The sequence below is a fragment of the Ruditapes philippinarum genome, unplaced genomic scaffold (genome assembly GCF_026571515.1).
Source record: "Ruditapes philippinarum isolate M1 unplaced genomic scaffold, ASM2657151v2 ctg20976_1_1_1_1, whole genome shotgun sequence".
In the NCBI taxonomy this organism is placed as follows: domain Eukaryota; kingdom Metazoa; phylum Mollusca; class Bivalvia; order Venerida; family Veneridae; genus Ruditapes; species Ruditapes philippinarum.
In genome coordinates this window covers 1-13,430 of record NW_026858288.1, presented here as the reverse complement: position 1 = coordinate 13,430, position 13,430 = coordinate 1, and the positions used below count along the sequence as shown (strand labels likewise).

Genomic DNA, 13,430 nt, shown 5'->3' with positions numbered 1-13,430 from the left:
AGGGGGATAAAATACTAGCTATACAAGTATTTAGGATCCGACCGTATAAAAATTACATACTATATAAGATAACTTGTTGTTACATACGTGATTCGTCCGTCTGTTTCATCAGAAGCTACAGGTTCATGCCAAGCCGCTCTGGCAACATAAGTAAACGGTTGGGCTGTTACAAATATTATCGGGGGTGTGCATGTCATTCCAGGAGGCGTTCTATCTGTATTCGAATGATATAAACATTAATTTAAAGTACTATATTCAGATAAAGTAAATTATGTACATTTAGAAGATCTTCTGGAAAATGAAACACGGTTTTTTTATTTTTGTAATGTGTTAAGAAAAATATACAGGGTGGATTATCACGTGACATTTTACGAAAACATTGGTCACCGCTAAGGGTTCGTGCTATTTGTTCGTTTATATTCCAATATTTGAATACTAAACAATAAAACATACACTATCTTCTAAGTTTATATGTGCTGATTGCAATGGTAAATAACTTTTAATGTAGCTCTTTTATTTTTTTCGTAATGCTTGCACATGTTTTTGAATACCGCTAATTTTAATGGAAATATGTGTCACAATTCCTGCAAGCATATCGGGAAAAGAACAAAAAGCTTCATTGAAAAAAAAATCCTTTAAACATGGTGTATATTTGTTATTCAAATATTGAAAGATATAACGAGAAAATAGCAAAAACCATTAATGGCGACTTAATGTTGCGTAAGTCTGTTATTGACACAGTAGTTTAGTGCACACTACATTTGATGCACTCTAGCACCCGGCTTATGCAAACTTTAACATTTGAACAGCTTATTGGTGGACTTTTAAATTTAGAGCAAGCGCATTGCAGTTATTGTGAAATCTTTTTAACCATTCCTTGAAAAGATGCGTATTGTACCCAAGTAAAGGGATGAGTGTGAACAAGAACTAGCAGTTATGGGCAGAACTAAGGATTAAAAAAACAACCAAAAACAAACAACCAAAAATCAGAATAAAAAGAAAAACTAAGCTTAAGTACTAAAATAGCACACACCAGAAGGACGTCTGTCGCCGAACGCACAAGATGAAAATAGTGTAGCAACACATACGACTCCCCGTACCGCTCCTATGAAAACATCACCTACAATTTGGACTATTCCTCGGAAGGACCATCCTCTTTTTTGTCTTACGTGACTTTTATTATCAATGACCTCTGAAATTGTGCAAATAAACTTACAATTACTACTTGATCTGTTATTTTTACTCCGCAGCTGCTCGCTTAATGCTCCTTTCGCGTCTGCTATTTATATCTGGCATCAAAGGTTGTTTCGAATTTAAATTAGGTAAGGAACAACCATGAGAGCATCGCATGAAAGTTACTAATATCATATTATATCTTAGACTCTTTTTATTTGCTGCAAAACATTAAAAAAAACTAAAATAAATATACATGTATAGATGTATATTTTAAATATTTTTTTTCTTCACATTTGTCTTTACGATTACTACGGAATATTTCAGAATAACAAAACTTGTCGAATTAACGTTTAATGTCAAACATAATCAAGAAATAATAAATGTTAGGTATTAGGAATAAACAATACTGATAAAACTGGTTGTACAATTATATGACCTTGACCGCTGGACGATAGTTATACACATTGGGAGGCAGTACACAGTTTCGGTCATTTAGTTTCGAATTGGCCAGGGTCAAATATACAAATAAAGAGACAATCTTGTAATTGAAGTAGATACTTGAGCTTCTAAGTATTTAAAGATGCTATAGATCTTATAGATCTATTTCAAATTTTAGTGGCTATTATTGTGTTTCAGTTATCAAGTAAAATTGATTTTAGTAGTGTTTGACTCATATATTTTGGGAAGTGCCTGTCAGATTCGAATGTATGATCCTAACATTGTGTACACCGGTCTTGTCGATATTTGAGACCGGTGCGTATACAATGTGATCCTAAAGCTAGCTCGGAAATCAGCTCTTCAATTTAAAGGGTATGCAGAAGACATAATAGTGGAATATTAATTGCACGACCCCAGTTTGGACTGTGCATTGTTTAAGAAAGAAGAAACACCTTAGCTTGTTATTTAATTTTGTGACGTTATTTTGCGAATAGGGGTAATCCACTCTTTTTGTCGTTGATATTCGCGACCAAAACAATGAAAAACACAGAGCTATGTGCCAGACAACTAGAAGGGGGACATACATTTTTAATTGTTTGCTGTGAAATATATATGTATGTGTTAAATATAAAATGCATTTATTTCAGGTGTGTGATGTAGGTTAGTCGGTTATTTGCCAAGAAGCATTGAAACTGTGTATTGTCCCCTTGCAGCTAAAACCGTTAATGTCCAAAATCTTCATAGAGAATTTATAATACTACAATATTGATTTCATCGATAAATATAAATCAATTTAACCTTTGTGTATGATCCATTGTTTATCTTCACATTGAACGTGTTGTACTCCAAGTGCGTTTTCAACGATGCAGACAGAGCCTGTTGTGATGGTACCGTTTTGAACAGACTCGATGTGAACTTCTTTGTCGTCATGTACACATCCCAATATAGTACCAGATAAGTCAGTGAAGTCACAACACTGCAGTACATATGGAGTTTGGTATAATTATAATAATATTATGGCTTGCCAGTGTTGTTTTAATAATTATTTTAATACATTGTCTATGTATCTTTAGTATGTATGTATGTATGCATATCATGTATTGAAGTGACTTTAAAACCGGAAGAAACACAATATTTCAACAAAAATTAACTTTAGAACAATTTACTAAGTTGTTAAGAAAACTCAAAAGATTTGAGATTCAAGTAATAATTTACATGTTATCTGAGATTAAGGACTGATTTTGCATCATTTATCACCATATCTCTACTACGTTACAAACGCTATTTTTGCTCTCTTTTTTGACTTCTTTCTTTTGGTAATTTACGTAGATTACAAGTGTTGTTTGCAATGTAATAATTATTTCTTTGATCACTTCACAATATTTTACTTTTGAATACATTTTTCAAATTTTCATGAATATAAGCATAAATTTAGAGGCGTGCTGCTTGAACAATTAAGAATAGATCTGTATAATATACATTATATATTATGATTAAAGAAATTATCTTACTTTGCACAATTTTAAATCATTTTATTGAGTACAGCGAATTGAACGTTTTATTACAAGTACAAATAATAATAATATAATATCGAGGGTTCAAAGGTAAAAGGTTATAACTGCCACTTTTGCTGAAATCGACTTTTTATGTTTTTTTATAATGTACTTATTGTCCTTTATGTTTGGCGAAAATATTATATAAATATTCAATCCTTATAAGGGCAAAACATTAAAAAGTATTTTGTAATAACTTCTTTTCTACAAATTATGTAGGGGTAAAAGGTTCTAAGTGTACTTATTACCTGTTGTTTACTTGTTGTTCCACATGTTGTGAAGAATCTGTAGTGGAAAAAGGTTATAACTGATTTTATCACCTTTTTCCTCTGACAGAATACTGCATTCATACAGTTCACAGGCACTATCTGTTATCTCTTTTCCTAAGAAATTTATCTTGTAGATTTAAATGCAGCGAGAATATAACCGAAGATGAAAGACAGAAAAAATTCAGTACATACTGGTCAATGGGTGATTACAAGAGTCAGAGGCAATTCATGTGTTTCCATGTTGCCAATAAAGAACCAGAGAAGGTATCTAAACAGAGAAGAAAACAAAGAACTATATCAAATTCGTTTTTCTTCACATTTGGTGGCAAAATGGTTAGAGTGTGCAATGCATTTTTTTAAAAACTCTCGATGTCGGTTCCAAAATAGTTGCAAACGCAGTTAAGTACAAAATGGCAGGGTTATATGTTGGAAATGACAAGAAAGGGAAATTAAGCTGTGCCGGGAAATAAAACAAAGAAATATCACAGATCATTTGTAAAGAAACACATCGAAAGCTTTCCGACTTTTAAATCACACTACACACGAAACGACTTCAACAGGAAGTATCTAACGCAAGATTTAAGTATAAGACGAATGTACTCACTGTATGTAGAAAAATGCAAAGGACAAAATAGAAGGTGTGTTTCAGAGGCTGTATACAGAAACATTTTCTGTACAGAATATAACTTGCCTTTTTTCCATCCTAAGAAAGATCAATGTCCCCTCTGCAATCAGTATCACACTTTGAGAATAGAAGATAGAATAGGTGAGGCAACAAAAGCAAAATATCAGGCACACCAAGAAAGAGAAAACAATGCCAGAATGGATTAATCAGTCGATAAAGAACGGGTTAAGAAAGATCCAAGGTTTTCTGTGTCGGCATTTGATATCCAGGCTGTATCGCCAAACACCATGTAGTTTGATTGGTGAACTTTATAACAAAAGAAAACTGTGCTGTTACAATTTGTCATTCTATGAACTGGGAAATGGCAACGAGACTTGTTATCTTTGGGATGAGACACAGGGGAAACGAGGCTCGTGTGAATAGGAACTTGTGTGTACTTGTATGTTACTTCTGATAAAAGTAAGACATCTGTTATTGAAGAAGTGACATTATATAGTGATACATGTGGGTGGACAGAATCGCAATCAGTTTGTTGCAAGTTGCTTAGTTCACTGTGTCCAGTATATTCCTTACATCAAGTGTATAAACCACAATTTACTCGAAAGTGGTCATTCAGAAATGAAATATGATTCCATACATGCGTCTATCGAGCATGCAAAAAGCCTCACAAAAGTACATGTTCCATCTCAGTGGGAAACAGTTATATCATAAGCACGCCGGAAGCAACCATATAATTATTGTCGTTCTAATAAAATACACTTACATACTAGATTACAAGTTGTACAAAGAACAAAACATTTGTTCAATGAAACTGGATGGAGAACGTGTTAATTTGCTGAATATAAAATGGATTCAAGTTCGTAAAGACAAAGAAATGAAAGAATAAAGCCTTTTTGTGAACTATGGTTTTTGATGTTAGTGAGTCCAAAGAAGTTAGGTTAATGCAGCAGAAGAGCAAAAGCAAAGTAATGTCTCTTAAGGCTCCACGACAGGCTTATACAGAGAAACTTTCAATATATGCTGCAAAAAAGCTGATTTGATGTCACTTGTTGCCTCTGGGACAATTCCGAAGGAGTACGAATCATATTACGAGTCATTGCCATGCAGCAAATCTATAAAAGACAAACTGTTACTGAAAGTGAAGAAGATGAGTGAACTTCATGCAATAATTAATGACAAACATTCACATTTTGTGACATGAAACAGTGGTCTTTATTTACTTAACTATGATATTGGTCACTAATGTCCTTAATTGCTGATGTCTGGGGTCTGTTTGACTTCAGTTCGAGTATATACCAGAGAACATTTCAAAATAAATGAAAATTTGTAAACTTAGATTTTAGTGCGTATTTTCCTAACTTTTTTGTTATCAATTTATTTCTGTAGAATCTAAATATTGAGCAGGTACATATTTCATATTTCTATGAATGAAAATTGCCAATTTTGTGTACGAGTATTACTGTGCATGTGTGTTAATGACATTATGTAAGGTTCTTCAAAATAAAGACATACTTAAAAAATTTGCAACAGTAACAATTACTGCAACATCTAAATTCTTTTCAGAGGAACAAGGCTACAACTCCACATAACCTTTTACCACAAGTTATCTCGAACTTTTATTGCTAAACCTTCAGAAATAAAAGGTCGTAAGTGCAGTTATTACCTTTTACCGCTCAAATTTGTTGTCTTGACAGGATCTAAGTACATTTATTACCCTTTACTTCTGTAAAATGATATTATTTTAATCTTAGAACTTTAAAACAAAACATAATTACAGTGTTTTATCAGCACCAAGCAAGGTAAACTAAATAAAATATGATCTAATGTAGTCAACAAATGTGGGAGAATCAAAATTGTTATAAAAATATTACGGAAAATAAAGTTGTATTAAAATATATGTTTTTTGCGTTTTTCTCGAAATCTAGAAAATGGTAGTTATTACCTTTTACCTTTGAACCCTCGATATGATATTTACCTCCACAAATGCCACACAGACAAGAAAAGAATTATACAGATATATTAACCGCATTTTAGTTATGTTAACAAATTAGACGAAAATCAGAAAACTGAAAAGTATTTACTTCTTATCTCATTTTACAAATCGATCAATGCCTTTGACGTAAAACGATTTCTCATTGGCTATTTCAAAATCCATATAGATTTCAGGTTTGCAATCAATGTAACTAGTTGCGTCCTAGATATTTTCAGTCATTGGCAACTTGAATGATGTAAATTAAAATATATAATAACTCTGATTTCCTAAAGGACATGAAGCTATCGGCACAACATTTTAAATTATATTTGTTCTTTTGTATCATTGATAAAGTATGCGAAGTTAACTTAATTTTGACTATACTTCACATAATTTTATCAGTGATATTAATCTATAAAATACAATGTACAATTGTATTATACGCCTTGCAAATACATATATGTATATGGTGCATCCAATAGTAGAGTTAGTTGGGAAACTATTAAATATTATTATATGCTGTTATAATAGTAGTATTTGAAGGTCATTCTTTGTTTTTTTGTTCTGACAAAATGGCTAAAACGTCATTGCCATAAAATATGTAAGCAATGATAAGAATATCCACAAATAAGACAAACCCCGCAATTAATTAAGACCACTTTGGTCTAGTCCCGGTGAAAAAGATCTGAAATTTCATGTTTAAAGTTAACTTGAATAAAAAAAAAGTACATATTCACCCTGACATGACATTGTTAGTGTTGTTGGTTTATTATTATTATTATTATTTTTTTGTATATTTTTGTATTTTTTTTTTGTATTTTTTTAATTTTCTTTTAAAGGGGGAGGGGGTGCAGTTCAGAACGCATTTTTATCAAAAACGTTTTGCTCGTAAAATACTTTAATAAAATAGCTATATCATGCCTTTGGAATATACACTAGAGGAGGTATGGAAATCAATGAAAATCAGAACAAAACATAAATTCAATAATAAATTATGTTCAATGATAATACAAAATATTTGTTGATATGTTCATCCTCGTTTAACTGAGGCTTAACAACATATTATGTTTGAATATTAGCATTATTTTTGTCTTTTTATTATTGCATTGATTGCTCGCACTGAAATGTATTTGTTACTCTGAAATTATATGATGTATATGATGATGTACTATGTACAAATCAAAGAAATAAAAGTTCTGTTCATAAAAAAATCCTCAAATACCACTACATGTAATATCGTCATGGATTTTAATCTTATTCAAACAATGTTAGCTTGATTTCAAACTTCCTTGTTACAAAGACATGAAACGTTTCCATGAAGAATCTATTTATATAAGATTTATCTAAAATGTCTATATGTTTATTAGACTGCATATCATCCTGCTCTATATTGGGGTTTTGTTTTTAGTTTGAATAAACGCACAGGGTTTTATAAAGTAACTGTATAAAGAAAACATATAATCTTCTGCAAAGCCCCTGCGTAGATAAAATTCAGTGACAGATCATTTTATTACATAGCACAGCTCAGTTTTCTGGGTTATAAAATCGATAAAAAATAATTAATACCATTTATTATACCATTTTTTTGTTCTCTTTCAATGTATCACCTTATCTTTTGTCTATGTTTGTTTAAGGCCCCGACTACACCTATCCTAGTCTTGAATGCAAGTATCATATTCTCTTATATTAAATAATGTAATCACCCTACTTAAATGATTTTTAACGAGAAATTGTGACATCCATGAAGATAATTTCTTGCAAGAAAGTTAGAACACGTTCTATTTTTCTACAAGGTTTTGGCTGTCAAGACACTGATAAGACCGGTGTGACATTGTTGTTATTTTTACTATTTATTTTAACTTTTTTGTTGTTGATTCAGTGTACATGACCTGTATATTTCAGTAAATGTTTACAATGTCTTGGTCAAAGGAACAAATCGATACACTGGTACACAGAAGAGCAAGAAAATCTGTTTATCAAATGTATAAAGTATATAATCAATAGATTTTAAATGACCTTGTTCATTTAGTGAATAACTTTCATCAAATAAAGAATTTGCTTCAATTTATAATCTCAAAATATTTTTAAGTAATATCAAAGCACAGAAGGTGCTGAATTTGTTTGGGTCTCAGAATGTCAGAAAGGGGAAGGTTGTGCGATTATAAACCAATTTGTTTTTGTATAGTGCCATCAATGCTGTTTCCAGTGGCAATAAGGCTAATTGCAACACTTATATTCAATTCAATGTTTATTTGGCTAGAACGATTTAAAAAAAAACGAGTTGACTAAACTGGGAATTGAAATCCAGACCTCTCGCTTCCTGAACGAGCGTGTAACCCCTCGACCAAGGGGAAGTTATAAGATAACAGCCTGAATAAAACCACAGTATTCTAAATTTGGGTTTTGTTATTAATTTCGAGATATTTTGTTAACGGTAAACCTGTTGTTTAACACTGATGTAAATAATCATGGAGCTTAATATAAGCATGTATATCTATAAAGAATTACACAATATTAGAAATCTTCGACCAAACGGGAACTATTTTTTCTTCCCCGAGCAGGCTTGAAAATTAATGCGCCTGTCATTTGATAATTTTTACGCAGTGATCTCCCCTTAATTTTTCGGCGTTAGAGTACTTATAAAGGGAAGTAACCGCTTTGAGGAGTTCGGACTACTTTCGGAATTTGCAAATAAGCACATTAGGGTCTGAAATTTCGCTACCATTATTTGTTTGGTCTGACGACCCAAACAAATAAAGACGTCCGTTAAATCAATACATGATGAATCTTTTTTCTTTCTAAACGATTTTGTCGTGTAAACTTATTTCATAGTACTTTGATTTTGTACTTCTTACTATTTGACATTGTGTCCTATTCATTAGTATACTAATAAAAAAACTTCGACGCCAAAATATGTTCCTCAATTTTCGTTTTAGTAGTATTATTTTATATTTTTTGCACTTACGCTAGGAAGATATGGTATGAATTGAAATAAATTTAAAAGTTGTAGTGTTAAGTTATTTGTTGTCAATGTGATGTATTTGTGTGCCGGCAGTCTGATTTTGTAGTGATAAAAGACAAACAAATTTTTAACAGTTTCAGCGTTAGTTTTGGAAATTTTGGTAACAATTTTATTTTTGTTCCTTTTCGTAAAGTATTGTTTAATACAAAAAGTAAAATATAATTGATGTAGATCTAGTACTCTTCGGTACCGTATACATGTACCGGTAAATATCAATTGTAGTATATACGGAATGTGTACCATGGGCTCCGACTATAAATTTAATAAATGTTCTTCAATATAACCCAATATAACTGGACTAAAGTGCGTTCCTGATTTTTGATGAAATAGTCATCAATAATATTAACCTTGTTTTTACCCCGTATATAATGATAAGAATACATTAAAAAAAATGATCAAATTATCTAGGCATCAGACAGATATTGTCAAGATTTTAAACAATTCAAAACAGATTTAAGTCAGCAAGGAAGTTTGTATACATTCCAAAATCTGTAAAATGCGATTTATCTGATATATTAAACGGATATTTTATCTAACAATCAATATAACATTTCCACTGACTCATAATGAAATAGAAAAATTCCCTCTAAGGAGGTTGAGGTTATTTTTTACATGAATTAAAGGACTGGATTTTATCAATACTTGTGTTCCATTTAATGTAGATCTGTCCTAATTTGTAACTTGTGAGCAAAATTTCAGTTCATTACGTCACTCCGATTTTTTCAGACAGATTATTATTACTATTATTGTACATTATGAGCAAAATACGAAAAGCGTTGCAAAACCTGCAAAATATCGATTTTCCATCTAAAACTAGGTATATTTCTTTATAATCTCTTGTCAGGTTTTCGGGTTTATCACTTGATCTGTGCTAGAAATTCAAATTTTATATCAATCAATCAATCAATTAATCAATCAATCGCTGTACAATATAATTGTATAATTACCTCATGTCAATAAAAACAATGCAGTGTAAATGATAATAAAAAAAACAACAACAACAAAGAACTCATTTTTGATCATGAGGAATTGAAATTTCAAAATGATTTTAATCATGAGTCGAATGTTTGCAGTTTAAAAACTTTACTAATGTCATCAGTTAAATGCAACACTACATTGTAGCCGAAATAAAGCAAAAGTAATAAATATAAAACTCTACATTCTCTTTAACATATGGCGACTTTCCAGCTTTACTGGTGGTTAAAAACCCCGTGTACCTCACAGGCACCAATGGACATAAGTAAAAACCCGACTTGCAGTAATCTAGCTACATGAAATCATTCAAAGTCCCTTGCGGACTGCGAAGTGTAATAAGTAAATGTCAAAGTCTATTTGTGTCAAAATGTAGGAATAGAAAAATTAAAGGTAGTGAAAATTAAAATATAAAGATAAAAAGAAACTTTTTACATGCATGTTTCGAAACTTGCATGGTTTGCAAGTTTTGTGTTTAACAAATAAACTATTATTAACCTTTTTCGTAGTGTTACATATTTTCAAAATTACATTCGTTATAATTAAGAATATGTATGTTAAATTGAAACATTTTTTATTTAGTCTTTATCATGTCTTTCATTATTGACGAATCATCGTTGATGATCTAATATCCTATGCTAGGTGTATTAGCCGATAGACAGCTGACTGATAAAGAACACTAGACTAAAATCCAAATGCGAATCGCTGAATATGGGGGCAAGTTTATTATTCTTCGTGTTAATTTGTGCAAATTCTATAACCAATGTGGAGCTTGGCGGCATCTGTGATAAGAAATGTGAATGGACAGGATGGAGCTCTTGGTCTGAATGTGACAGAAAATGTGCTGGCGGACATCAGAAACGTTCCAGAGAGTATTGCTGTAGACTGGAGTTGGCACACGATATAAAACGCTGCATGCAAGATTGTGGAAAGGATTATAACAACATGGAAAGCGGTTTCCAAGACACTAAGGGCTGTAATGAACATTGTAGTAATGGTGGACAATTCATTTTTGCTGGATATTGTCAATGCCCTGCTAGATACCGGGGGACTTGCTGTCAAGATGGTATGTGTTGATTTCTGTTTTAGCAATCATTATCGTAATTATCGTAGGTGTGTAAAGGAAATTATGGTTTTAAACTTCTAATATAACTTTCTTTAATAGTTTGTATAAGACGCTGCACGTTGGCAACTCAGTTGAACTTCAATTCATTTTTCTAAATGTTAGCTAATTTAGCAGGAATATTAGTTTGAATTAGCGATGTGTTCCATATGTCTGAATTGTATTCAAAATCATCTTAAAGGAACATCACTTAATTCCAAAAGCCTAACAAAATGAATTTAAAGTTTGTAACATAGATCTGTTGGGGCACTTGAAATAGAAAGATATGCAAAAGATAATTAAAAACCATACTCGGAAAGTAATTGAAAATCTTGTTTTTTGATATTCTTAGCTCGATTTGAATATTTTTCAATTGTGGGTCATTTTTCACAAAGTTCATAACTATTCCAAAAAAAGGATTGAGCGAATGATCATAAATTTTAAACACAATATATTGGTTTAATAGAACATAAGTCTCGAAAAATTCCTGTCCCGTCATGCCATAAAATCTCAATGTAGTCCTTTTAAGAACATTATTTGAAGGCAGTTTTGCCTTCATATGCCATTTTCTTGTAATTTAGTTTCTAACATTTGTTCACGCTATTTTATTTCAGTGGTTACCTGTGGACAACCCAGTACAATTTCTCATGGTAGTTTCACCGGTAGTGATTTTACCTATGCGGGTAAAATTGAATACACGTGCGACAAGAATTATAACATGACGATCCCTTCACAATCTACTCGCACCTGCTCGTCACGTGGAGATTGGAACGGAAGTGCCCCGACTTGCTTGTGTACGTAAAATTTGAAGATATTGATTTTTTCCTGCAGTGTATGTCTGTCAAATAATACAAATTGATTTTATAACAAGCTATCTTAAGTGGCGCGAAAATTCCGAGCAAAAAAGGTGATGTCACTGTTGTTTTTTCTAAGATCTTTCAAGATCATCGAATATTGAATGTTTTGTTAGGTTATTCATAAACCGAAGTTTTACCAACACTCATGAATGTCAATTTTGCGATCTGTTTATTGTGCAGTACGTACAGACTGGCAAAGTTTAATAGAGTTCGTTTATCTTTTTTTTAATGTTACACTGAAATCCATAAAGTTTGAACTTCTTTAAACTCAGAGCAGGGTATTTATTATATATATAATTGGTATTGAGCATAGTTTAAAAGTTTAAAAGGTAAATGTTTTTAGTAAATCTTTTACTATTTAGATGCAACCTCGTGTGAAAGTAGTCCATGTAAGAATGGGGCTAGTTGTGAGAATTTGTTGGGTGACTTTCTTTGTGTATGTTTGTCCGGGTGGACAGGGAAAAATTGCAAAACTGGTAAGTATTTGAAATGTTATTTTTTGTACGATAAAGGACGAAGATCAGTCTCTTAAGAATGAATAATGTCTAATGTTAATGGATTATTATTTTGATCCCCAGATAAATAAAAATATTAATAATTAAAATTTGTATCTCCTTGAATTTACCGTGCATTGATTGACATGACGTTAGTATAACCAGTTCAAGTTCCATCAATTGACCAATCAATTAAAAGTAATTTGTTATGAAAATATATATTAATAAACAAAAGAACCATAGCTAATGTTTAAATTTTCATTCTCTAGTTATTAAAATTAGTTTAAAAACTACAAATGAATCTAATGCCACACAAAAACAATGATTTTTACTTCAAGATGTGCAACCGCCGATTGTCCAAGGATGTCCAACAGACAGGAATATTGTTACATCAGACTTGACAAGTCGTCAAAACTGGTCAGAACCAAATATCACGGATCCGCACGGTACACAAGTTGTCATAACCAAGAACTACCAAAAAAGTGAATTTGTATTTCCATGGGGAGAGTTTACTATACAATACAGTGCTGTCAAACCTTCCAACGGACTACGTGCTGAGTGCAAGTTCAATATCTCGGTGAAACGTAAGTACGTTAAAAGTGGCCCAGGAAATAGATATTTTTAAGGCAGTTTACAATACTGCACGGTTCGAGTTCAAATGAACAGGAATGAAATTACAAAACATTTGAAAAAAACTGTGAGTTTATTTACTATGATCAAGAAAAATTAATATCTTTTTTCCATTCTAACATGCTAATAAAAAGAAAATTGATGAAAAAAACGTTTAACTACATTAGGCGAATAATTAATTTTCTTGACGGCATTCGGGTTATTGACGTCATATATGACGTCATTTGACGTTCAAGCACGCACATATCGTGGAATGTGTAAATGCACTTGATCGTCTTATGTTTAGTTTAAACATATTTTATTGCATATATATATGCATA

General features: G+C 31.7%; 2 protein-coding genes across 2 annotated transcripts; one reads left to right on the top strand and one right to left on the bottom strand.

Moving 5' to 3' along the window:
- Positions 1-87: 87 nt before the first annotated feature.
- Positions 88-6,178, bottom strand: LOC132752686 (uncharacterized; the record flags this gene model as incomplete). The annotated part of the gene is made up of 4 exons (XM_060743047.1): positions 6,037-6,178; positions 2,413-2,590; positions 1,034-1,192; positions 88-214 (listed from the first exon to the last, which is right to left on the bottom strand). Coding segments are annotated over exons 1-4 (518 nt in total), but the record flags the coding sequence as incomplete, so codon positions are not given.
- A 4,514-nt stretch (positions 6,179-10,692) lies between these two features.
- Positions 10,693-13,064, top strand: LOC132752685 (protein jagged-2-like; the record flags this gene model as incomplete). The annotated part of the gene is made up of 4 exons (XM_060743046.1): positions 10,693-11,093; positions 11,744-11,923; positions 12,349-12,462; positions 12,819-13,064. Coding segments are annotated over exons 1-4 (895 nt in total), but the record flags the coding sequence as incomplete, so codon positions are not given.
- Between the last annotated feature and the right edge of the window lie 366 nt (positions 13,065-13,430).